The sequence below is a fragment of the Bos grunniens genome, chromosome 4 (assembly GCF_055505025.1).
Source record: "Bos grunniens cultivar Pamir isolate PY7600 chromosome 4, Bosgru_T2T1.0, whole genome shotgun sequence".
Lineage (NCBI taxonomy): Eukaryota > Metazoa > Chordata > Mammalia > Artiodactyla > Bovidae > Bos > Bos grunniens.
In genome coordinates this window covers 27776680-27803941 of record NC_141168.1, presented here as the reverse complement: position 1 = coordinate 27803941, position 27262 = coordinate 27776680, and the positions used below count along the sequence as shown (strand labels likewise).

The window sequence follows — 27262 nt, the reverse complement described above, 5'->3', positions numbered from 1 at the left end:
AAATCTTTTACCTCTGCCCTGCCCTTTGTGAGGCTATGGTGCCTGGAGGAGCAGTTTCCGTCTTCCAACCGTGAAGCAATGAGCGCAAGGGCACAATGCAAGAAGAGAGAATCAGAAGAAACAGGATTCTTGATGATGTCTCCAGGCTACTGCAACCGTCCTTCTCCAGGTATAAGAGACGATGAAATGCCCTTAATGCTTGAGTCAGTGTTACTTGCTGCCAACTGCATATGTAAATCAGTACAATCTCTGAGGAACGTAGCTTGACAATGTATTTCTATTTTGAATGTACATACCCTTGAATTCAACAATTCTATTTGTCAAGAAATCTCCCACAAATATACTCACACTGTGCTCCAATAAGTACTTTTGAGTCTATTAATTAACAACATTATGTATCTAACATTATGGTTAGATTGATTATGGTGCATCTGTGAAATGAAACATACGCTGACTCTAAAATGATTGGCACAGTCCTGTGTATTGGTAAGAAATTGTATTCTAGATATACTAGGTGAAAGAAGTGAGATTAATAATGGTTAAAATTGGGCAATGGTACATGGACATTTGTAATGCCATTTTTCCTTATAAGTGTATTGTGGAGATTTAAATTTTTCCAAAAAAAAAAATGTGGAGGCAGGGGCAAGAACATTAGTGTGAATAATATGACATTATTTAAATGCCCTTAAATATATTTTTTTAATTAATTAATTTATTTTTTCTATGCTGGGTCTTCATTGCAATGTGCAAGCTTCTCACTGTGGCAGCTTCTCCTGTTGTGGAGCATAGGCTCCAGGTGCCCAGGGACTCAGCGGTTGCAACACACAGGCTCTAGAGCTTGGGCTCGGGAGCCGTGTCACATGGCCTTTGTTGCTCCCAGCATGTGGAATCTTCCTCAACCAGGGACCGATCCCGCGTCCCTGCACTGGCAGGCGGATTCTCATCCACTGTACCACCAAGGAAGGCCTGCACACTTTTTTTTTTAAGGAAATGGATATATGAAGGACAGAAAAAGAATATCCATGGAAGGTTACACCATAAACTGAGAAGAACAACTACTTCTAGGGAAAAAAGGACTGGGGAGAGACGGAGTTTTCATATCTTTGTTCCTTTTGAATTTTAAGAAAAATAATACATTATTCTAACACAACATTGTAAAGCAATTATACTTCAATAAAAAATTAAAAGTAAAAATACTTTATTATATAATAATATATAATTATAATATAATATAAACATTCAGTTCAGTTCAGTTCACTTCAGTCGCTCAGTCATGTCCGATTCTTTGCGACCCCATGAATCGCAGCACACCAGGCCTCCCTGTCCATCACCAACTCCCGGAGTTCACCCAGACTCATAGTAATATATAATAATTTATTTTAAAATAATCATTAATCAACAGGAAATGTAAAAAATAGGTAGGTGATGGGTAGATAGGCAGACAGGCAGTCCACACCCTCACATGTGGTCTCAAGTGCTACTTGGTGTTCAGGCAATAACTCTGGTCCCAATCTGACCTCTGACCCTTAAAAAGGTGATGGTAAGACAAGTAACCTGAGGCTGCCAGGGCCCCTGCCTATGAGCTAAGACTCTGCTTAGAACCAAGTTACAAAGATGTTGCAGACAAGAAAAATTTGGTCGTAGTGGATGCTACTGCCTCTATTTGAAAAACAACACAAACATTTCCGGGGAGGGGGGAGGCGGAGAGGAGGAAAGATTTTCTTCAAAATGTAATTTCATTGTAGACACTTCTTTAAAAGAAACATTTCTTTATTTGACAGTTCCAGGCCTTAGTTTCAGCAGGCAGGATGTTTAGTCGCAGCATGAGAACTCTTAGCTGCGGCATGCGGGACCCAGTTCAGTTCCCTGACCAGATATCGAACCTGGGGCCCCTGCATTTGGAAGCAGGGAGTCTTAGCCACTGGACCACCAGGGAAGTCCCCTGTAGATGTTTTTATGAAAAGCAGAAAAGCACAAAGAAGAGCTTAAAGATTCCTGATCCTACTCCCAATAGTGATAATGTATATTTTGGTGTGAGTGTGTGTATTGATTGGAATGTGTGTGATCAGAAAACACATACCATTTTATAATCCGGTTCTTTCCAGCTCACAAAATAAAGTTATTTTCCTACATCATTAAATATTACTTTACAACATAATTTTTAATGTGTGCATATTGCTGCTATGTGATTTTCAATAACTTACTAATTTCCTATGCTGAACATTTAGTTGTTGTCCAACCTTTTTAGTGGCCATGTAATTATAAATCATGGTCAATGCTAACAATTTCTGACCTCACAAACATATAGTACAGTATCCTTCCTTTCTTCAATAGATAATTATTAAAAGCAAAACAACCAGGCTCAAACAAAGCAATTATAAAATATCTTTAAAAAGACATTGGGTAAAATTCAAATGCAGACTAGCTCATGATGTTAAAGAATTACTCTTGTGTGGTAATGGTCTTGTGATAGAGATAGAAATGCTTCCTTATTTTTCAGATAAACACTTAAGTATTTAAGGATGAAACGCCCTGATGTTTGTAATTTGCTTTAGAATATTTTAGCCAAAAGAATTAATGATGCAAATATGCAAAAAGAGTACGTTAAACCTAAATTTGCGATTTTCATTTAAAAATATATCTATATATCTATAGCACGGGGCTATCAATGTGGGATACAGATGTGAACAAAACGGACCCCTGTGGGACTCGGCGGAGCACACAGATTTTGCGGGAGCACGTTCCCGTTAGGAAGTCTCTGATGCAATACGACCGGTGCCTTCAGGACCTGTGAGGCTGACTTTCCTTACCCCTCCACACCATCATCAAGGCAGGTGTGATTTTCCAGGCCAGGCCTACGGCCGGGTTTCCCGGGGGCCAGAGCCGTCGGGTCTTGCCGCCCAGCGGAGCTGGCTGCTCCGGCCTCACTGTCGGGGCGCCACCGCCCCCAGCCGGCTCAGAGGAACCCCTCACCGCCACCCTGTCTCAGGCGGCCGTTCCCCGAGGCCCGAGGGTCAGATCCTGGGGCCACCTCGAGGATTTCTCACACCTGCCCAGCCACCCCCAACTTTTCAGGCGATACCGGAGGGTGGGCGTGGGGCTCCTGGCGCATCCGAGTCCCTCCCTGGAGTCCCCGACCGCGGCCGCCCGGCCCGACGCTGCCCCGCCGCCCCGCAGGGCGGGAGCCGGCGCTGCGGGTGCGCCCCGGCCAGCCGGGCAGTTGCGCAAGTTGTGCTTCGGCGGCTATAAGAGGGGCGGGCAGGCATGGAGCCCCGGAGGGATCGAGGAATCGCGGCGCCAGCAGCGGCGAGGTAAGTGCCCGGCTCTCTCCTTTCTCCTTCTCCGCCGGTCTTTCTTGGCAGGCCACCCAGCCCAGCCCACCCGGGACCCCGGGGAAACTGAGGCAGGCGAAGGGCAGGGCGGACGGCTTGGTTCTGGATTGGGGTAACTTTGCACCAGAGTTCTAACCGGTGGGAAGACGGCTGGGAGCCGGGGAACGTTAGCTTTGGGGCTGGGCTGTGCCTGCCCAGGAATCAGCGCTCCAGGAGCCAGCCTGGGCCCCAGGAGACTGCCAGAGCCTCCAGCCCTGCCTTTGACATGCTTTGGAAACGGCCTTGAGCACACCCCCAAAGATCAGGATACCTCGCCCCCATGTGCAGAGGATGTGCGTTGAGTTTCTGAGGAGTGTGAGTTCTGAGGGTGTAAAGGAGTCTTGGTCTGCAGATGAGAATTCAGGCAACGTTTTCCAGCAGGGTTCCTGACTTGTGAATGCGAAGGACTGTATAAAACCCAGGCCATAGCATGGAGATGAGGAAGTAGGGGTGAGCAGAAAAACTGGGAGAACCCAAATCTCCCAAAGAAATTATGGAAGATCTCACTCCATCTGTCCTCAAAGTCATGAGAACTGCCTTCTACACTGTGGATAAAATAGGTTTCCTTTGGGGCGACCAAACAGGGGATCATGGGAAAGGCCTGTTAAACTTTTCCCACTGTAACCATTTCTCTAGCCAAAACTGATAAATGCACACTATTGGCAGGTGGGCCCCCGGTGACACCTGCCAGGCCTGCCTTCTCTCCTGGCTTGGTTTCGATTTCTTGGTGGATGGGTTTGCCTTCACACTCCAGTTTCTATAGCTTAAAGATGTGGCACTTTGGAAAAGTGAATTCTTAAATACAGTTTGATCCAAGTGACACTCAATGGTGACCTGGTTGTCATTTGAGAATAGCAGCCTTGGAGAGGATTGGAAGGTAGTCTGCAGGGGAGACGAGGCAGAGGGCAGGGACTGGAAGGCAAGATGCAAGAGCTCAAAGATTCCCCACGCTGTCCTCTGTCCAGCCTCTGGTGTTTGCTCTGTAGAGCCTAAGGTGGCAGTGCAGTGGGCAGCTAGGACCAGGTGGGACAGAGGATATCCAGGCTCTTCCCACCGGGACGGTGTGCAGAACCACAGTCGCTCCCACTCTGATGCCCTCCTGAGCAGGAAGGTCTTGCTGATCTTTTCTCTCATGCAGGCAGGGGGAGAAGGCATGAGAAAAGCAGTGGGTGTGGCTCAGTTCTTTGCTTTTCAAGCAGTTGAGGACATTGGGCTGAGAGGAACGTTTCCATGTTGGCCAAAGGAGCATCCCTCTCGTATTTTGTACATCTTATGCCCAAAATAACTCTTCTTGGTATTTGGGGGAAATATTTTCCTCCCCCTCCATTCCAGGAAATGGCTCCAAGCGCCAAGGACAGAGCCAAGGAGATTGCAATGAATTCCTGCCCGTCAGCCTCAGGCGGATGCCTCTCGAGTCTGAGTGGCCTGTGCAGGGTGTGGAGGTGACGCTTGGGAGAACCTGGGTCTTTGTCCCCACTCTAGCCTCGATGCCACTTAGGGGGACGTGGTGGTGGTGGTCAGTGGGAGTCAGAGAGAGATTAGGGCTCCAGCGATGGGGAATCCTCATAGTGTGTGTATCCTTCAACCACATGCATGTAATTGAAAGGAAAACTGAGCCAATTTCTCCTGCAGTCAGTCAGTCAGTAGGCCCTGTTCCCACCAGCAGTAGGAGTCCAGTGGCGACAGCGCCCTCCTGGCCTGTGAGCCAGAGTCTTGGAATTCTTCTTTGTCCACACAATTGTCTCAGAGAAGTAGAAAGGATGTTTCGGCTTAAAAACAACACACCTGCCACCTGGGCCCACAGAATCCTTTGCACTTCATGTGTGACAACAGATGTACCTTGCTTCTCAGCAATCGGCATTTTACAGTGTTTCCTGCTCCATTCATCCATCAGCTCTCTGGAATGATCGGTGTCGATGCTGATATCTCATCCATCCCACAGAAGATTTCATTCCCATCTTACACATACTGAGTTTGTACTCTAGGGTACTCCAGACTGGGTGTGCCAAAGAAGTGGAGAAGCCACAGGGAAGAGTCTGAGCAGAGCAGAGACCTCTGAGAAGGGCAGGAGGCCCAGAGCACAGTAGGAGGAGCCAGGCTGATGAATGGGACCAAGACAGGGAGTATCTGGGACAATAGTTAAGATGGAACAGAATTCAGGAAGCTGAATGGGAATAGGGGCCCATGTAGTGTTAGAGGACACCTGTGGGGTACAAGACACCGTGAAAAGGAGATCAGGATTCTGCAGCATTTTCTGTCTTCATTAAGAAAGCTTCTTAGGAATTCCTGCTGGGCAAAACTGAATTCTAGATGGACTTTAAAATGGAAGCAGCCTAACCATCTAGAGGTAGGTTAACCTCATTAGATAATGAAAACCAGAGATGGGAAATATTTCATTCACTCATTCCACAAACATTCAGTGAGGACCTACTCTGTGCCAAGGCCTTGGGGGAGATGTTGAACAAGTGACATATTCACCACTCCTGGACCCAGCAGACATCAGTGATTGATCACAGCACCTTATCCCTCTCATACTGGAGGGGGCTTCAGATTCCTCTCCACTCAGCACTCCAAGGAACCACAAAACCTGATCAGAGTTGCCACAGGAATTGAAACCTATTTGTTGTCCCTGATGAGATTGAATCTAAGGGTAGTTTCTGATGAACAGAAAAACTATAACCCTTGCACCCACATTCTGGCTACCAATTAAGTATGTTAACCTGATTTCTCAACCAGGCTCCTTATTTGCAAATAAGAGAAAATCACTCATGCTAGCTCAGTGTTTTCAACTGCATATTGCAACCAACACTTAAAACCAGGGTGGAGACTCTCCAGTATGCATCACCCATAGTGAAGATGAATTTTATTTCCTGACACTTGTTTTTCTTACAGGTGTATCTATATGTCTCCTGGATGAAAAAAATGTATATTCAGAAAGTTGAAAACTACTCAAGTGAGCAGTATATGTGAAAAAGTATCTCACCCTTGAGGCTAAGGACAGGGCGAGCCTAGAGCCAACAAGCACAGGAACCAGAAAGAAGGTCAAGAAAAAGGACAAGCATTGACCATAATCCACACGCCCCCCTCCCCGCAGTGGGTAGATGGACCCTGGTCTCTCTTAACTACTCCATGCATGTGATGTCAGCCATGGCTACCCTTGAGTTTCTGAGTCTTCATCAGAGGCAAACTGGACTCCTCAGAGCATACTTTAAATTCCTGGGAGAGATGTTAACTGACCCAGTCAGGACCTGGAGGAGGAAAGGGAAGAGAAAAGAGTATTCTGCTTCTCTTGCCCACTACTGTTAATGCAAACATCGCCTCCAGGATTCGTGTGTGTGTGTCCTGCATAGGGCAGATCTCCCAGAAGGTCCCGGCCACCCATAGAATCAAGCCCAGGACATTCTAGCTCTCCAGCCTCACATACACTACTCTTCTTCCATATTGAATTCTCTCAAACCCACCATGGTATATCCCAACTCCACACTGTCCCCTTGGCCTGGAATGCTCTGCTTGCTTCCCTCCCCCTGGGAAACTCCGGTCCTTCAGGTCTCAGTGCAAACTATCTCGGCTGCCCAGAGTCAGCCCTTTTCCCTGTGCTCCCCCAGATCCAGGTTCCTTCCCTTATAACTTTCACCAGGTTGTATTAAAATGAGTTGTTTAAGCTTCTGTCTGTTCCACTGGATTCTGAAGAACTCAGAGGACCCAGACTTCTCTGTCTCCTTCATCCTTTGTCCTTTCTTCATCCCCAAGTCCCTTCCTACTGACAGTTAGGGAGAAAGGAATGAAGGAAGGCTGAGAGGGAAGAATGCAAGGGAACCAACAGGAAAGATTTCTACAGGGAGAGAGAAGGCATAGACTACCCAAAGCTTTTTCCTTAAAATGAATAGTAAATACCACATTCAGTTCAGTTCAGTTCAGTTGCTCAGTCGTGTCTGACTGTTTGTAACCCCATGAACCGCAGCACGCCAGGCCTCCCTGTCCATCACCAACTCCCGGAGTTTACCCAAACTCATGTCCATTGAGTCAGTGATGCTATCCAACCATATCATCCTCTGTCAAATACCACATTACCTGAATTTAATTTGCACTAACAAACCAAAGATCACTGGAGTTGTTCAGTTGCTCAGTTGGATCTGACTCTTTGTGATGCCATGGACCACAGCACATCAGGCTTCCCTGTCCTTCACCATCTCCCAGAGCTTGCTCAACCTCAAGTCCATTGAGTCAGTGATGCCCTCCAACCATCTCATCCTCTGTCCTTATCTTTCCTAGCATCAAGGTCTTTTCCAATGAGTCAGCTCTTCACATCAGGTGGCCAAAGTATTGGAGCTTCAGCTTCAGCATCAGTCCTTCCAATGAATATTCAGGGTTGATTTCCTTTAGGATTGACTGGTTTGATCTCCTTGCAGTCTAAGGGACTCTCAAGAGAGATTACTGGAGAGAGGGGTATAAAAAGCTGCTGGCTGGAGAAGGAAGAGAGAAAGCTGTACCAGGCCCCTTGCTTACCTCTGGTACCTTCTACGGGGAGAAGGCAGAGGAGTTTGCATAGCTCAAAGCTAGTGGCCTTTACCAGCAAATGTCTGTGACCGGGAGCTTTCCCTATCTCCCCCACCACTCCCCCCATTGCTAGAACCCAGGGTAGGCCTGCCCTGGGCCCAGCTAAACTTCTAGTGTGTGTGTGTGTGTGTGTGTGTGTGTGTGTGTGATCTAGAGAAACACCTCCTACCTTAACATGGAGGCTCCCACTTGGTCTGCTGCATCCCCCAGGACAAGAGGGAAGGTGAGGGAGCTTATGTCTGGAGGCCACCAGCTTCTTGGGGAACCAAGAGGCAAGCTTGTCTGTGGAGAAGGGGACGCTGCAAGGAACTGCCAAGTGGGGGAACAAGGCCTGCAGTCAACCCTGGATGAGTAGCGGGGGGTGGGGGGGGCCAGTGCCCAGGACCCAGGTGAAGTCAGAGCAGGGGTCGTGACAGGGTTGATGGCAAGGTTACAGGATCCTCTTCCGTCAGCCTTTAGCCTGTTTTCTGTGATTACATTTCATTTTCTAGTGCTCCCCTGGGGGTAGGGGGTGGAGCTCATTCACTGGTTTTTCTCTTTTTTTCTCCAGTGCCCCTGTGGCAGGGGATGCTGGTAGACCTGATGGGGCATGGTCAGGTCTTAATTCAAGGAAAGGAAAGGCAGTCTGAAGCACAAGTTAGTTGGCAGGGCATCTAGAGGATGCACAGACCCACAGAAGAGTGGGTGGTGGGGAAGCCAGCGGAGTGGAGGGGAGACCTCAGGGTGGAGAGTAAGCCTCCCCCTTCATGAGCAGCACACACAGTCCAGCTACCCCCTACCCTCTCCCAGTAGTGCCCCCTTCCTCTCCAGGCTCAACATTTCAGCAGTTCTTCTGAGAAAAAGACAGCTCCTTAAACATTTAAAACTTCTAGAGGGAAAAGGCTTTGCAGCCCAGGCAGATGGCTGACACCTGCCTTTTTCCCTCATGGCTCCTCCCACCTCCACTCTCTACTCACTCTTGTCAGTGGCTCCAGCCAGCACTCCTGGGTCTCTGTCTGCAGCACCCCCTCCCCTTTTTTTTTCCTGAACTGAGACCCCCCGCCCAGTTCCAGCTGTCAGCGGGACAGGCCCACCTGAGGTCCCACCAATACTAGCAAATCAGCATGAATGTTCGTTCATCAAACCTCTCCTCATACCTTTCCCAATTTCCTGCTGCCTCCTTCTTATCACCTGGGCTGCAAGCCTAAGCCTGGAAATGATCAGAGTGCCTCACTTCCACAGAAAGAAGCCTGGCCTCCCTGCCTAGCACTCACAGCTCCACCCCTCCCATCACACCTCCCATGCCAGCCTGGAGCCACCATTTTCTGAGCCGTCTGTTGGGGCTTCCCCACTCCTCCACCTTCACAGACACAATCCTACTCCTCCATTCTCAGTGTGTGTTAGCCACTCAGTCTGTCTGACTCTTTGTGACCCCATGGACTGTAGCCTGCCAGGCTCCTCTATTCATGGAATTCTCCAGGCAAGAATACTGGAGTGGGTTGCCATAACCTTCTCTAGGGGATCTTCCCAATCCAGGGATTGAACACTGGTCTCCTGCATTGCAGGCAGATTCTTTACCGTCTGAGCCACCAGGGAAGCCCCCACATTCTCAGGGCCCTTATTAAATGCAATCTCCTCCAAAATGCTTCCTCCATTCCTTCACTGGAAATAACAGTGACAACGGCTAACATGTATTGGGATTGACCATGTGCCAGGCACAGAGCAAGAATTCTCCATCACCTAACAGCCACAGGTAGGAATTATGATTTGTTTCATCCCCAATTTACAGCCAAGCAAATGGAGTCTCCAAGAGATCAGCAAACTTTCCCAAGGCCCTGTTGGGCTTCCCTTGTGGCTCAGATGGTAAAGAATTCGCCTGCAATGCAGGGGACCTCGGTTTGATCCCTGGGTTGGGAAGATCTCCTGGAGAAGGGAAAGGCTACCCACTCTAGTATTCTGGCCTGGAGAATTCCATGGACTGTATAGTCCATGGGGTCACAAAGAGTCAGACACAACTGAGTGACTTTCACTTTCACATGCTCTAACTTAAACATAGTTCTGCTGAGCTCTAGAGCTCATAGTTTTATTCATGAGTCCCTCCCTTGAGTTATCCAAGGCATTTTATTTCTTTAAACATTCTTCCTTGCATTGTATTGATAGTTAATTAGGTAAATTCTTAAACCTGTTGAAGAGCACAACAGTTTTGTTCTTTACTTTTATTTTTAACAAATAACACATGTAAGTAGTTGACAATGCTGAATACTGTGGTGTACTACCTGGGCTTCCTGGGAAAACCACCAGTTCAGCCCCAACCATCCCCACTCCGGATCCCAGTTTCCTGTGGTTGCATGTCTCTTTCATCTCTGCCTCTGGCCCACAGTGGACCATCCATACATGTTAGATGTCAACCATCAAATAGATGTTGAGTAACCATAATGCTTCCAATAGTCATGTACAGATTGAGAGTTGGACCATAAAGAAGACTGAACACTGAAGAACTGATGCTTTTGAACTGTGGTCCTGGAGAAGACTCTTTAGAGTCCCTTGGACAGCAAGGAGATCAAACCAGTCAATCCTAAAGGAAATCAACCTTGACTATTTATTGAAAAGACCGATGTTGAAGCTGAAGCTCCAATAATTTGGCCACACAACGAAAAGAATCAACTCATTGGAAAAGACTGATGCTGGGAAAGATTGAAGGCAAAAGGAGAAGGAGGAGACAGAGAATTAGATGGTTGGATGGCAACACTGATTCAACAGACGTGAATTTGAGCAAACTCTGGGAGATAGTGAGGAATGGGAAGCCTGGTCTGCTGCAGTCCATGGGGGCTCAAACAGTTGGACACGACTCAGTGACTGGACAACAACAGCAAAACTATTATGTGTCCAGCGCTGTGCTCAGTGAAGTTGTAATTGCTGTCCTGCTCTTACCAGCCACTCCCCACGAACTGAAAATCTCAGGCCATGGCCAGGCCCCACCCTGGTAGTGACACTGAAGTGAACCAAAAAAGACTTGATGTCTGATCAAGTCTGATGTCTGTGTCCAGGTGAATAAATTAATTAGTGTTAAGTTTGGCCACGTTTAGCAGAGATCCAAAATAACAGTGGCTTCACCAAGACAGAGCCGACGTCTCTCACACACTCAGCACAAGTCCAGGGATAGGTGGTCCACACAAGTATGTCATCTCAACTCCAGGAAGTGCTCAGAGACCTGGCCACCTCCAGCTCCCTACATCACCATTCACACAGTGAAGCCATCATCCTCATGATCCGAGAGGCACAAGAACACAGGATGTGCATGCGTGCTAAATCGCTTCAGTTGTGTCTGACTTTTTGCAACCCAGTGGACTGTACCTGCCAGGCTCCTCTGTCCATAGGATTCTCCAGGCAAGAATACTGCATGGGGTGCGATGCCCTCCTCCAAGAGATCTTCCTGACCCAGGGATCGAACCCTCATCTCTCACATCTCCAGCATTGGCAGGCAGGCTCTTTACCACTAGTGCCACCTAAGAAGCCCAGGAACACAGACTACCACATCCATAATTCAGGCATCAGGATAGAGGAGGGGACAGAAAAGGGAGGAGCAAAGGCACACGGTGCGAGAACTGCCACATCGCACTTCTGCTTGTATTCAGTTGTCCAGAATCAGCAGCTGGGAAATAAAGTATTTATTCTGAATGGCCACCTCTCTATCTAAACTTGGATGTTCTGTTAATTGGGAAGAAGGGAATAGATCCTGGAGACGAATCACCAGCCTCTAGCAAAAGGGTTAGATGTGCGATAGGACTTCTCTGGTGGTCTAGTGGTTAAGACTCCATGCTTCCAATGCAAGGGACCCAGGTTTGATCCTTTGTCGGGGAACTAAGATCCCATGTGCCTCAAAGTGCAGCAAAAAAAAATTTTTTTAATTAAAAGGGTTAGATGAGTTGATGTGTGTGTGTGCCCACCTGAGTATGCTGTGTTCTACATGTGAGCAAGTGGTTTCATGTTGTGTGTGTGGGTGGACCGGCGTCTCCTCATCACTTTGATCTCAGATGGGCCTGTTACGAGTTCTCTCTGCAGCGCCCCCAGGGAGCTCCCCTAACCCTGGCCTGTCCTCTTAGGCAGGCTTACTCAGCAGCAGCTTCTCAGTTCCACATCTCAAGGAACTGTGATTTATTTTCAGTGCCCACTGAAGCGTATTATCCATGGTGATCGAGGGGGCTAGTAAAACTGTTTTTCCACTCAGGTATTACAAGGTGGCCATGACATGCGAGTGACTATGATCAGAGTTAATCTGGTAATAAATTCTCTTGGGAAGGAGGGTATCATTAATACATAAATCCTAGAAAAGGTTACCACTCAATCTTGTGCCTCAGGGGGAGGACCCCAAAATACCAGGCACCCTCTTGAGATGCCCAGGGAAGGCAAGGGGCCAAATGCTAGATTCAGAGTTGGCTACAGGTAGTGTTGCTGAAGCATTTCAAGTTCTGCCAAATAATTACACAATTAAAAAAAAAAGCTGACATTTTCCCCCTGTCCCCCACCCCTATCCTCCACCTACACCCTTACACACACACACATACACACAGCAGACAGGGACTTTACAGGTGCTCTTCAATTACCCTTAGAGCCAAGTGATGTTATGTGTTCCATTTCACTGATGGGAACTGATGCTTTAGGGAATTAAATCTTGCCCAGAGACACTCGGTGAATAAGGGCGGAGCCCACTGATGAAGCTTTGGTGTCTAACCACTGGCTTCCACTTTTGCTAGGGTTTCCTGGACTCATGCTGAGGGATTAGCACTATTTAATTCCATTCTTCAAGCATTTGGTGGAAATGTTTACTCAGAGAATGAGGAGTTAATAGAGGTAGTACTGAATTTTTAGGAGCCAAAACAAGCACAAAACCATTTGAAGTACCCTCTCTCAAATTACTTATATTTTTCATACATGAAATAATTATGGGGGTACAATCTCTTAGCTTCATCCTAGAATAGAGCAGGGTGTTTGTTCCCAAGTGCCACAGTCCCAGGAGCTGCCCTTGGTCAGACATCGGGGTGGCTTATAACTTGGACTTTTCTCCAGGTTTCCCTTAAAGCCTGGGGAAACTGGTGGGGTGGGGTAGAAAGTGTTCCAGCTTTTCTGGGTGTGGCACCTTTGGCTATGAATCCTAGCTTTGCAGCTTACTTGTTTGACTTTGGACAAGTCCGCATGTTTTCTTGGGTTTCACATTTCCCCATTGATAAAATTCAGATTTTAAAAACCCCATACTTTTGATCAAGCATTATAATATAGAAATAGACTGCTTCTTTCTTTTTTTGAATTAAGGATTTAGTTTTGGTTGTGCTAGATCTTCATTGCTGTGTGTGAGCTTTCTCTGGTTGCGGGGAGCCAGGGCGACTTCGTTGCAGTGCTCGGGCTTCTCACTGCAGCGGCTTCTCTTGTTTCAGGGCACAGGCTCTAGATGCGTGAGCTTCAGTAGTCGCAGCACCTGGGCTCAGTAGCTGTGTCTTGAGGGCTCTAGAGCGCAGGCTCAGTAGTTCTGGCTCATGGGCTTAGCTGCTCCACCACATGTGGAATCTTCCCAGACCAGGGATCCAACCTGTGTCTCCTACATTGGCTGGTAGATTCTCATCCACTGTACCACCAACAAAGTCCCCAAAGCTTATTTATTTTCTTTTCTTGCTTTGGGATATTAGTTCCCCAACCAGGGATTGAACCTGGGCCACCATGGTGAAAGCACCAAGTTCTAACCACTGTACCACCAGGGAATTCCCAAGACTGCTTACTTCTATTATAGTGTCAGAATATGAATTATACTAATATTGCCACCTATGGGAGAGAAGGCAATGGCACCCCACTCCAGTACTCTTGCCTGGAAAATCCCATGGATGGAGGAGCCTGGTAGGCTGCAGTCTAAGGGGTCGCTGAGAATCGGACACGACCAAGTGACTTCCTACTTTCACTTTCCACTTTCAGGCACTGGAGAAGGAAATGGCAACCCACTCCAGTGTTCTTGCCTGGAGAATCCCAGGGACGGGGGAGCCTGGTGGGCTGCCGTCTATGGGGTCGCACAGAGTCGGATACCACTGAAGCGATGCAGCAGCAGCAGCAGCAGCCACCTATGGACAGAAAATGCATTACCTGTTTTTAATCAAGACCCAGATGAAACAGAACACAAAAAGCAGAGATGAACTTCTCTGCCATCTCCAAAACCTTCATGTTAATACTTAACACCCATAATCATTCTTTCAGGCTCATCCACACATACTTAGCATGGATCATTGGCCAGACTTGCAGGCATTTAACCTGATTACCTTTTGCCTCATGTATCTCATTAAAACTTCACAGCTTAATCAAGGACCTGCATATTATGAATGTTAGAATTCACGGTTCCACAACTTTGGAGTTTCAGACATCCTGAGTGAACACGGTAGGCTGAGAGTGTATGTGCTCTCTCTGGCCTTCAGGTCTTTGTACCAGCTGCTCTCTTGGCCACTTATGGCAACCACTTTGTATTCTTCCAAGACCTCCCCTTCGCCTTCAATACCCAGCTCAGGCGACACCTCTTCTCAGGGAGGCCACTTTGTAATCCTGCAATATCTTGTCCTTCTTGCAGAGCTCTTTCTTAAAAAAAAAAAAAAAAAATATATATATATATATAATTTATTTTTAATTGAAGGGTAATTGCTTTACAATATTGTGTTGGTTTCAGCCATACTTGCAGAGCTCTTTCCTCCTGTACTGCTACGGCCTGTTTACTATCTCCCCTATTAAACTGGAAACACTTTGAGAGTAAAAAAACATCCGTTGTTCACTGTGGCATCCTTGGTGCCCAGCACTGCGCCTGATTATCAGACCTTCTGTAAGTGCCCATCGGAGTCAGGCTCCCAATGGGAGAGAAAGGAAGCAATAAAGCCAGTGGTAAATGCCATCACGGAGGTATCAGTGCGCTGCTGTGAGAGAGTAATGAAGAGGACAGTCACATAATCTCTAATAATAGGGTAGTAATAGAGAACCTTTCACAACTCCTTTAAAGCTCTTTCACGCACATTATCTAATTTGATCCTCATAAAACCCTGGAGATAGGTACATTGTGGCGGATACAGGGGGAGTTTTTAGCGGTTATGGGATATGCCTGAAGTCCTACAGCTATTAAATGTCTGGATTCAAACCAGACCTTGAAAGCCCGCTGTCCATCCGCTCGTGCCCTGGCTCACTGCTGTGTGGTCTACAGCACACCTCCTGTGGTTTTCTTGATTCCGCCGCACCTCTCCCCAGGGGAGTGCCTTTCATTACTGTCATTTCTAGACAATGAATTGTCTTTGAGGAGATGATAGCCATGGCAGACAGCAAATCTCGTTGTTATCCGCATCTGAAGACATGGATGCGGGTGGTAGCAGAGCACGTGGGTGTTCTCGGAGATCGGCGACGTGCCACGTGTGGTTTCTTCTGTTTTCAGGCCCCAGAAGCCCATCCCGGGAAGGAAAATGCGCTGTGGATCCCTGTATCGATTCCTGTGGCTTTGGCCCTATCTGTCCTACGTGGAGGCTGTGCCCATCAGCAAGGTCCAGGATGACACCAAAACCCTCATCAAGACGATTGTCACCAGGATCAATGACATCTCACACACGGTAGGGAGGGACTGGGAGACGAGGTAGAACCGTGGCCATCCCGTGGGGGACTCCAGAGGCTGGCGGAGGAGGCTGTGCAGCCTTGCACAGGGCCCCAGCGGCCTGGATGCCCCCCTGGCTTAAGGACAGCTCCTCTCCTCCTCCACTTCCCTTGCCTCCCGCCTTCTCACTCTCCTCCCTCCCAGACCGGAATCCTAGTGCCCAGGCCCAGAGGGAGTCACAGAGGTCTCGGGGTCCCCTTGGCAGGTGGCCAGAACCCCAGCAGCACTCCCTCTGGGCCTCCATCTCATTTCTAGAATGTTTTAGTCATTAGGCATTCTTCCTGCCTGGTAACTGAGCTCAGACCCTGCGAAGCGTCTCCTCATTACTGCCAGCCCTGCCTGTCAAGCCCTCTTCAGATACAACCCTCTGTGTTTTTGTAAACAGTTATCAGTGTCTCTTGGGGCATTTTTTCTGAGGTCCACAAGCTCAGACCTGCAACCATAGATGAGGTCTGTATTTAGAATGAGGGAGATGTCTGTAAAGTCTTAAGCTAGTCAGGTTCCACAAGGTTTTTAAACTCCAGTTTCCTCATCTAGAAAATGAAAGTGGGAAAGTGTTAGTTGCTCAGTCATGTCCAACTCTTTGAGACCCCATGAACTGTAGTCTACCAGGCTCCTCTGTCCATGAAATTCTTCAGGCAAGAATACTGGAGTGGCTTGTCATTTTCTTCTCCCAACAAGATCTTCCCAACCCAGGGATTGAACCTGGGTCTTCTAAATTGCAGGCAGATTCTTTACCGTCTGAGCCACCAGGGAAACCCATAAGACCTTGTGAAGACTATTAAGATAGTCATCTAGACAACAAGACTATCTTAATAGTCTTCATAAGGTCTTCATGAGACTAAATTAGATAAAGCAAGTGACCCTCCCTGAATACCCTTGCAGAACCAGAACTGTGTGTGCCCTCTTTCAAGGTTTTCAGTCATGACTTTTGATAGCTTCCCACCTTAAAAGCCAACTTGCTCACCTGCGTGGAGCAATCTGGAGACTTCCACATCTCCTGATCACTCTATATTTCTAACAGTGGCTTTGGGAAGCCAGAGAGCAGTTAGGTAGCCAGAAGTGGGGACAGATCAGAAATAGACAGTGTCTGCATTTCCTAGAGAAAAGCCCTTAAATTCCTTGCTTTCAAAACAGTCATTCAGCAAGCTGTACACAATAGACCCAGAGTGCCTCAACCTGTGTGGTGCCGGGATTGATTGCTGTGGGTGGCGGGGGAAGGGAGAGCCCCTCCTGGTAACCAGGGTTACTTGAGCAGAGCAGTGAGCTGGGGCATCGCTGGGGTAATGGCCTGAATCCCTTAGGGGGTGAGACTTCCTGGAGAATCTGACTGTGAGGGAGGAGTCTGCTTGGGGTGGAAGAGTTGGGGACGGGGAATGTATGGAAGACCTCAATGCCTGGGGAAGAAACTCAAGCAGGAAATAGGGAGTCATGGCTGGTTCTATAGCAGAGTCATTTGGAAAAGGGAGCAGCCTGCAAAGGCTGGTCTGGAGGCAAAGGGCAGGGTGGTTTGGGAAGGGCAGAAAGATAGGAGCCCAGGAGACCAGCTTGGAAACATGGTGGTCACATGGGCACAAGAAGTAAGGGCCCAGGGAGGATGGTGTGGAAGCGGGGGAGGAAGCACCTCTATGCTCTAGGGAAAGGCGAAGTCAGGGGAGCTCTGAGGAGCTGCCCTCTCTCCCACTGAGCTCTTGCTCTCCCCTTCCTCCTGCATAGCAGTCCGTCTCCTCCAAACAGAGGGTCACTGGTTTGGACTTCATCCCTGGGCTCCACCCTCTCCTGAGTTTGTCCAAGATGGACCAGACATTGGCGATCTACCAACAGATCCTCACCAGTCTGCCTTCCAGAAATGTGGTCCAAATATCCAATGACCTGGAGAACCTCCGGGACCTTCTCCACCTGCTGGCCGCCTCCAAGAGCTGCCCCTTGCCGCAGGTCAGGGCCCTGGAGAGCTTGGAGAGCTTGGGCGTCGTCCTGGAAGCTTCCCTCTACTCCACTGAGGTGGTGGCCCTGAGCCGGCTGCAGGGGTCACTACAGGACATGTTGCGGCAGCTGGACCTCAGTCCTGGGTGCTGAAGCCTTGAAGGCCTCTCTTCCCAAAATCTAGGGAAGAAACCTGAGCTTCTGGCTGTCCACAGGAGAAGAGAGCCTATGTGGGCATCCTTTATGCAGGCCAGCAGGCCATTTCTCTCTCGCTCCTCTCAGCCGCTCTTCCAAAGGCAGAAAACTGCGAGGCAGGAAACCAAAGATATAAATACAGATTCCACGCCCACCGGGAAGGGGGGCCCATCCAGCAAACACTAGACCGGAGCTGGGATTTTCACAGCAGTCTTCCTCCCTGTTCTAGCTCCCTCTCACTGCATGCTTCAGCATGACCTGGGGTGATTTCAGAGCCTTTGGACCATCAAGCAAGATTCCCTCTGAGAATCCAGGGAGCATCATGAAGGCTACAGCACATACAGCTGGATATTCCCACACAACATACGATGGAAGCATTTATTTATTTATTATGCATTTTATTCTGAATGAATTTGAAGCAAAACACCAGCTTTTCCAGGCTCTTTGGGGTCAGCTGGGGTGAGGGACGCTCCTGGGGTGCCCATCGACAGGCCTCGCCGAGGCAAACCCATTTTGAGTGACTTGAGGCCTCTCAAGTTTGTTCTCCAGGGACTGGCTTTGTTTCTACTGTGACTGACTTTAAATTACAGTGTTTGCAATGGCATTGCTCTGAATGGATCTCAAAGGACCAAGTTGTTTTAAAAAGAAGAAGATGAATTTTGTCAAGTGTAATATATCGCTGGGTATAACCCGGAGATGGGAGATGTGTTGATGGGAGTGGGGGAGATCCAGAATGTGTTTTCTGAATAACATTTGTGTGATGGACTCTTTGGATGGGGTGAGGTCATCTTCTCATCTTTGTGGTTTTCATGAAGAGGAGATGACTCCTTCAGGGGGATTGTGGGGGTTTGCCAACCATCCATGGATGGAGCGGTGGGGGCACTGAAGCTGAAGACCGTCGGGGTAGTGGTGAGCTCTGGCCTTCTCTGACTGTTAGAGAGTGGTCTTGCTCATCAGGAAGTGAGGACCCCACACTGGAGATGGTGACCCCCAGAGCAGGGGTCCTTGGTGTGAATGGTCTGGGTTGACCCCACATTGTGTTGATAACATGGTCGTGACCTTCTTTGGGATTTGCATGCTCACCCAAAGCAAGGCCATGTTTCCCATCCATTTGGGAAGGATTTTTATTCCAGTGGGAGGGGGAAGTATTCCAGTGTGGACTTCAGTGGATGGTCCCTCGACCTGGGTCAGCAATGGGTCAGTTGAGGCCCAAGACCCCAGGACCAGCCCCCAGGAGCCTCCTTCTCACTAGTGGTCATGTGCAGTAGAACAAAAGAGGAGGCTTGGGTTTCCCACCATCCTGCCATTGTGATGCAGCCGTCACACAACAGGAGGTGGATCCGTCCAAGGAAATTGGAATCTAAGCAACCAATTTTAAGACTGAGCACCTACTTGTGCTCAGCCCCAACTGGTGCTATGGGCTGAGAAGCTCACCAAATAAATATTAAAATGCAAGCCCTGCCCTCAGGGACCTTGCATTCCAGATGGTAGAATCCCACTCACCAGCACGCAAAGGCTGCCGTTTCACCATGGCAACTGAGCAGCTGAGACAGTGCAGTCCTCAGCAGGTGGGAAATGCTGAGCTGTGGAGGGCAGTGCCCAGGGGCCTACAGGCTAACTGTGCTTGCACTCGGTAGCATTTTTACTTTTCAGGGCACGTCAGCATCTATTACTGTGATGCCACATCCCTTTGAAGCGGGATAGCTAAGAATTTAATAAGAAGAAAATACCTAAGACCATAACAGCAGACAGGGGGCAGGACCGAGACTAGAATCCTGGTCCTCTGACCTCCAGAGTGCCCCTTGAGCCAGGTGGTAGTCTCTGGAGATGTGAACAAAGTAGGGCAGGGAGGGCAGGAGTGTTTGCTGGAAGAGAGGAGTTCCGAGGCCAATTTTGCAGGCGGTGAGGGAAGTGAATTGCCTGGAGGGAGGAGGCTGTTTTGTTTGAAGCTTCGGTCTGAGACACCGGAGGGAGGTGATAGGGTGAGCAGCTAGTTACAAAGAAAGGCAGAGGAAGCAAAGATGGGAGGGAAGGGTTATGTTGAAGAGGACTTCAGGGGCCAAGACATTTGCTACTGAAAGAGATAAGGGTGAAAGTTCTAGAACGAGACTCATGTGATGGACAGTCAGACCTGCTCGAGAAGATAAGTCCTGATGATCACAGCCCAGTCAGACCGGGATGTTTTAAGCCTTTTGCTCACAAAACCTGGCATGGCACTAGGGCTCGTTCCCAGAGTGTGAAACTTCCAAAATGTAAATGATTGTGTTTTTCTGTAACTTAAAACAATTTTTTTTTTTGTTCCAAAAAGTCCAAATAAATGACCTTTGCCCCGTGGTCCTTATTTTTGGTCGTCTGTTGTGGAGGGGCTCCAGAAGGGCTGCCTGTGTGTGACAGGGCACTGCCTGGCTGGCCCCAGTCCATCCCTGGGATCAGCTCTGCCTGGGCTTGGCCACAGCCGGCCACCAGTTATTCAGGCTAAAGGATTCCCCCAAAGCCCAGAGCACTTGCTGCACCAGAGGCTATACAGATCAGCCTTGAGAAAAACCAAGCAGCCAGCTATTCCAGAAACAAAAACTGAGAAAGGAGCAATCGCAACGAAACCATACATAAAATCATGTGGCCCAGTAACAGACCAGGTGCACAGACTGGAAGAGACTGGACTGGTCTTGTCCAGGACACAGAGCACAAACACTCACCTCTGTGGTGCAGTTTGGACCTGAGAGTTTCAAAACTCAAGCCCCAGGGAGGACCCAGGGGGCCGGCCCCTCAAAGGCAGTCACTTCCACAGGTGAAAAATTGCTCCTCCAAAAATTTCTGATTTCTCTGGAGAGTTTAATGAGATAATGACCTAGCAGAGTGTCAGCCTTAAAACAGATTTAAGTGAATTTTCTTCTCTTCACATCACAATTAGCTGCTGCTGCTGCTAAGTCACTTCAGTCGTGTCCGACTCTGTGCGACCCCATAGACGGCAGCCCACCAGGCTCCTCCGTCCCTGGGATTCTCAAGGCAAGAACACTGGAATGGGTTAGCAGCAGGCTTTAAATGTCAGTGATCCAGGCCCAGGGAACACACTCATGCAAACCCACCTCCACTAGCTTGGATGGGGGAGGAGAGGGGGAAGCAAAGCTTCTGATGTGGCTGGAGCCTAAGTGGGATGCTTGGCAGCTTGGGGAAGTGTCTGGCCTCTCCTGGTCAGACTGGACAAGAGTCCTTTAGCTGGGAATGACAGAAACCCTAAGGCAAACCAACTTAAACAAAAAAGAAATTTTTTGGCCAACGTTGCTGAGAAGTTCAGACCTCAGTCCATCTCTTACAACACTTTGCTCAGGGACCTGGAAGGTGCTGTGCCGTGATCCATGCCCCTCCCCTCCAGCCTGAGGGGCTGGGGAGATGCAAACGCAGCCTAAGTCCCCCCACCTCCAGCCATCAGCTGGGGAAGCCAGCCCGAAGCAGCAAGGGTCTCCCGGCAGAGGCCTGGGGATCACACTCCCTCCTCTGTGAAGTGACTCCCAGGGTCAGAGAAGAAAGGCCTGTTCTTCAAGCTGTCCTTCCAGAACATTCTCCCTCCTCAGGCATTCTCTTGTGCTCCCCTGGGGCAGCAGCTCATATCTGCCAAACAGCTGGCAGAGCCTGGGAGCAGTGTCTGGTGGCCGTGTTCAATCTCCAAAGGCAAGACTTTGGCTGAGTCTAGTGAGAAAAACCTGAGAGCAACCCAGGAGGACCTTCTGAAGACCCCAACCCAGAAACTTTCTGCACAACAGCACACAACCAAAAAAAATCACACCCTATTTTTCCAAAAGGAATTTAGAGTAATTTATTCCAGGCTTTTAACAGCAGGGTCTGAGTCTAGTGACATCTGACCACATAAATTCATCTGGGTTAAGTTCACCAGTGGGGTGCTTAACCCTTAGGCAATCTACTTAACATCTCTTGCATGCATGCTAGTCACTTCAGTCATGTCCAACTCTTTGTGACCCTATGAACTGTAGCCCTCTAGGCTCCTCTGTCCATAGGGTTCTCCAGGCAAGAATATTGGGGTGGGTTGCCGTGTCCTCCTCCAGGGGATCTTCCTGACCCAGGGATCGAACCCACATCTCTTGTGTCTCCTGTGCTAGTAGGTGGGCTCTTTAGCACTAGCGATACCTGGGAAGCCCTAACCTCTCTTAGACTCAGCCTCAGCCTCAGTTAATCATCTGTACAATGGGAGCATAATAACACTGTCTGCGTAGATTTTTAGAAGATTGAGTGAAGCTATTACCCCAGTGACTGCTCCACAAAGAATGCTCAATAAATTACGTTGCTGTCATTCGTGTTAATGAGTCAGGGCAGAAAAAGGAATGAGGACTGCTGTAACAGACACGGTGGATGCCCTCAGCCCACTTCTGAGTTCAACGCAGCTATGTGTGCAGCTGAGCCTTGCATGGCCCTCCCTACATCGCTCCACGTTGAAGCTTTAGTCAGCTTTCTCAGCTCACATGGGTCAGCCTGAAAGAGAAAGACAGTAAAGACCTCAGATAAGCAAGCCACAACCAGTGTGGGGTGGGGGCCAGCCTCCTACGGTTCGCAGAAGCAATTCTGAACTACCTTCTACCTGGATTGAGCCCCTGGTGCTCCCAGCAGTCACCACATCAATAAAGCACTCTCAGTACCTTTTCCTCCTTCCACATCTCAGCCCCTCCCCCCTCTCTCTTGCCTCCAAAATACATTAAGTACACCTCCTGCACCAAGAACTCAGGCGCTGCTTTTGGAAGAACTCAAAGTAAGACAGCTGCGGAGCAAATGGAGTGGACTCAGATCCTGGGAGAACTGGGAAGCAAGGTTCTGGAGAGGTGCAGGAATCACGCATCTGCACTCAGAGAACACTGGGCCACCCCGGGGAACAAGGCTAAGTGAGAGGTCCTCAGGAAGAAGGGAATCCACCTCAGGAAAGCTTGACTTGAGAGAGTATGGACAGGAAGGGGAATCCATTAAGAGGGAAGGATTACAAGATTAAGAAAGAAGGAAGGCAGGGAGGGGAGGAGGGAGGAAGGAGAGGAATGAAAAGAGGAGAAATATGTAAAGTTAAGCATCACCTGTCTTAGCGTGTCCAGGATGCTATAACTAAATACCATAATCTGGGTTTCCCAGATGGCTCAGTGGTAAAGAACCCACCTGCCAATGTAGGAGATGCAGGTTCAATCCCTATGTTGGAAAGATCCCGTGGAGAAGGAAATGGCAACCCACTCCAGTATTTTTGCCTGGGAAATCCCATGGACCAAGGAGCCTTGCAGGCTTCAGTCCATGGGGTTGCAAAAGACACAACTCAGTGACGAAACAACCACATAGTCTGGGTGGCTTGTAAGTAACAGAAATTTATTTCTCACAGTTTTGGAGGCTAGAAGTGCAAGACCAAGGTGCCAGCAGATTTTGTGTCTGGTGAGAGCCCCCTTCCTGGTTCATAGACCACATCTTTCACTGTGTCCTCATGTGGCAGAAGGGGCTAGGGGTTCTCTGAATTCTCTTTAATAAGGACACTAATGCCGTTCATGAGGACTCCACCCTCATGACCTAATCATCAGGCAAAGGCCCCAGCTTTTAACACCATCACATGGCATTAGGATTTAACACATGAATGTGGGGGAGGGGGGACACAGACATTCAACCCACGGCATCACCTTATGATAGCTGACTGGAGGGACAATCAGGCCAAATCAAAGGAGTCTCAACTGTTGAATATTTTCTGTGTAAAATGTCTTCTTACAAAAATAGGACTTAATATTGGCATTTCTTCCTTCAACCGAACTCTCACAGCCTCTTTGCTCCCAGACACTAGCTCACAGGGAATCATTTTTCATGGCTTTCACAGCCACATCCCACTCTGAGTAGTGAGCCTCTGAGGGCCGCTCAGTGCCTGGCTATAGCATCTGGCACAATGCAGGCCTCCCATTCCTGCTTGGTGACCAAAGAAATTGAGGCTCTCGTATATTAAGCCCATTATTTACATGTAAACCAGTTCTGCAAAAAACCTGAAGACAGTCCTAGCCGTTAAATTAGAATTTTCATTAGAATTCTGGTCACTCTGAATTTGCTCGGCAAACTTCTTTTTGAGTTCAAAGATAGAGATCCAAACCAACTGTGAAAGACTGCTTTGAGGCAATGGACAGAAATCTGACTGTGGATTCTGTTTTAGATGATGACAAGGAATTCTTATTAATTTTCTTAGCTCTGATGATGGCAGAGCTAAGTTTTCTTATTCATTAGAGAGTTTTCTTATTCATTAGAAATAAGAAAGTTTTCTTATTCATTAGAGAGTCAAACTGAAGTAGTTTAAGGTGAAATACAGTGATACCTGGGATTTATTTTAAAATACTTCAGGAAGAAATATATCCTTTTATTTATTATGTATATATATACATATGTAAGTGTAATATGTATATACATATACATGAAGTTAAATAAGCAAGATGTATCATAATGTATTATCTACATACATATGTATGCTATGTATATATATACATATGAAGTTGAATAAATAACATCAGCACAATGTTGTTCATTGTTAAAGCTGGGTGGTATGTACATAAGAGTTCGTTTTACCAGGTCCTCTACTTTGGGGTAAAACTTCCAGAATAAATATATGCAGGGGAAGGGTCACTCGGCCCAGCCCCTCCACTGCCTGGGCATCTGCATTCTTGGAAGGAAGGAGGTGATGTAGGGAGGAGGGAGAGTGAGGATGCCACGTGGAGCCAAGCTACATTTCACGTCACAGTTGATGTCACCACTTGGCAGATGTCCCAGGGCATGGGGGGAATGGTAGACTGTCAAAGCAGGTGTGAAACACTGAACTAAAACAGACATTTAGCAAATCAAACAAGGAGAAAGTGGTTAAGAGCCAGCTGAAGACACTGGCAAGGCAAGTTCTGATGCTGGCTAAAAAAAAGAAAAAAGAGCAGAAATCAGAGCTGTGAGCTCTGCCCCCTCCTTGCTGGGCCCCAGGGTGCCCGAGGAAGCCGTGAGCCTTCCTTCCCCTCCCCCAGGGAAATCATGGTCCTCCCTCTGTTCAGTTACTCCTCCATATTAAACATTCTATATAGAGAGAAGCCCTCAGTCCATTTGTGAAGGAAAACAGGATTCTTGTCTCTTTCCCAATTAAATTATCATTAAAAAAAAAAATTCACCTGGAGAAGGAAATGGCATCCCACTTCAGTATCCTTGCCTGGGAAATCCCATGGACAGAGGAGCCTGGAGGGCTATAGTCCATGGAGTCGCAAAGAGTCAGACACGACTGAGTGTGGCTAAACCACCAGCACAGAGATTCAGACATTTTGGCACTTCATATAAGCCAACTGAGGGGTCACTGATGTAGAATGATCCAAGAAAGCTAATGAATAAACTCTTGTTCAAAACAAGCAAGTGAGTGAGTGAAAGTCGCTCAGTTGTGTCCGATTCTTTGCGACCCCATGGACTGTACAGTCTGTGGAATTCTCCAGGCCAGAATACTGAAGTGGGTAGCCCTTCCCTTCTCCAGGGGATCTTCCCAACCCAGGGATCAAACCCAGGTCTCCCACATTGCAGGTAGATTCTTTCCCAGTTGAGAAAAAACAAACAAACATAAAGATTCTTCATCCCAACCTTCAGAACCTTGTCCCTAGGGCTCTGCATCAGGTCACAGCCCAGGGAGGTTCATCACTTTTACTTTGGATCTGTGCTCTGCCCCAGTGTGCAGCTCACCCCCCAATACACACCCACACCTTCCATATAAGCTTCAGGAGATTCAGGGAGTGCAGAGCGGGGCAGGCCCTGTTTGGAAGGTGTGTTTCCTGACGTCCTTGGGCCGAAGCCAGGCCCTGGGTACTCAGGGCTGCCAAACCTCAGGCAGGGCCTTCCTGTTGAAGACCAGCATTTCATCCCAGGCAGAGGGCCTCCAGAAATATCACAGGTCAGAAAACCAATCCTGGGGACTTCCCTGGTGGCCCAGTAGCTAAGACTACATTCCCATTGCAGGGGGGGCCTGGCTTCAATCCCTGGTCAGGGAACTAGACCCCACACACCACAACTATTATAAGACCTTGTGCAGTGAAATAAACAAAATAAACGGAAAAAAAGCCACCGCCAACAATTCTGAAGTTGCCTTGACAGCCCCACCCTTTTTTGGCCATAATTCCTGAGGGAACACCAACCCTCACAGCTTCACCTCTTCTGTGTATAAAATGCATGTATTCGTCTAGGGGAGGCCCAGCAGGTGCAGCATGAGGCATGGGAAGCAGAGACTCCACCCTCCCACCAGCCCCAGTCACAGAAAGGGGAGCCCCCTCCCTTCCTCACGTGAGCTTGGACCTTGGTCAACACAAAATGTGGAACTGGCCTTTAAAACCCACCAATTATTTGGAGATCATGAAAACAGGAAAACTCCCTCCACACTTCAGGAAGGAGAGATTGATGACCGTCCTATCCTTGGGGCAGTGTGACAGAGTGTTGTCATTTATCCCATGTATTAGAAAATGCTACCAAGGCCCAGGTGGCTCAGTGGTAAAGAATCCACCTGCCAAGCAGGAGACAGATTCGATCCCTGGGTTAGGAAGATCCCCTGGAGAAGGAAATGGCAACCCACTCCAATATTCTTGCCTGGGAAATCCCATGGACAGAGGAGCCTGGAGGGCCACAGTCCATGGAGTAGCAAAGAGTCGCACATGACTTAGCAACTAAATAACAACAACCAAGGCTTAGAGGTATCACAAGACTCCCATTTGAGGAGTAGAACCTGAGTCTGAAGACTTGCAACACCCAGGCTGGATATACATACAGTAGTCCCCCCAGCCCCTTATTCAGCAGTTTCCCAAGATTTCAATTACTTTCAGTCAACTGGGGTCTGAAAATACTGCATGGAAAATTCCAGAAATAATCCAAAAGTTTTAAATTGCTCACCATTCTGAGTAGTGGGATGAAATCTCTCGCCCAGGACATGAATCATCCCTTTGTCCGAAGTATCCTCTGATTAGTCTCTTAGTAGCAATCTCAGTTTTCAGCTCCACTGTCCAAGTATTTCAATGCTTGTGTTCAAGGAACCCTTGTTTTACTTAACTCTGGTCCCAAAGTGCAAAAGTAGTGATGCTGGCAATTCAGATATGCCCAAGAGAAGCCGTACAGTGTTTCCTTCAGGTGAAAGTTCTAGACCTAATAAGGAAAGGGAAAAAATTGTATGCTGAGGTTGCTAAGATCCGCAGGAAGAATGAATCTTCTACCCATGGAATAGTGAAGAAGGAAAAAGAAACATGTGCTAGTTTTGCTGGCATACCTCAAACTGCAAAAGGTATGGCCACAGTGAAAGGTCAGTGCTTAGATAAGATGGAAAAGGCATTAAATTTGTACAATAAGATATTAATATTTTGGTAATGAGAGAGACCACATTCATATAACTTCTATTATACTATACTGTTAAAATTTTATTTATTATTATTAATCATTGGTGTTCATCTCTTACAGTGCCTAATTTATAAATTAAACTTTCCCATAGGTACGTATGGATGGGAAAAAAGCATATACAGGGTCCTGTACTATCTGCGATTTCAGGCACCCACTCTGGACCTTGGAATGTATCTCC

At 48.0% G+C, this 27262-nt stretch overlaps 1 protein-coding gene across 2 annotated transcripts; it reads left to right on the top strand.

Moving 5' to 3' along the window:
• Positions 1–3274: 3274 nt before the first annotated feature.
• LEP (leptin) lies at positions 3275–20016 on the top strand. Of its 2 annotated transcripts, none has more exons than XM_086398361.1 (3): positions 3275–3311; positions 15352–15523; positions 17284–20016. In XM_086398361.1, exons 2-3 carry the CDS (start codon positions 15380–15382, stop codon positions 17638–17640), a joined length of 501 nt encoding a protein of 166 aa, XP_086254487.1. In that variant the 5' UTR covers positions 3275–3311; positions 15352–15379; the 3' UTR covers positions 17641–20016. The 2 variants fall into 2 exon arrangements, with proteins under 2 accessions (XP_086254487.1, XP_086254486.1); XM_086398360.1 differs by having other exon boundaries at positions 17281–20016.
• The last annotated feature ends 7246 nt before the right edge of the window (positions 20017–27262 follow it).

Bases quoted from the DNA above. Each gene is read 5' to 3' on its own strand.
- LEP (XM_086398360.1), top strand. From the start codon at position 15,380: ATGCGCTGTGGATCCCTGTATCGATTCCTGTGGCTTTGGCCCTATCTG. The intron at 15,524-17,280 runs GTAGGGAGGGAC...CCTCCTGCATAG, and splicing joins TCAATGACATCTCACACACG to CAGTCCGTCTCCTCCAAACA.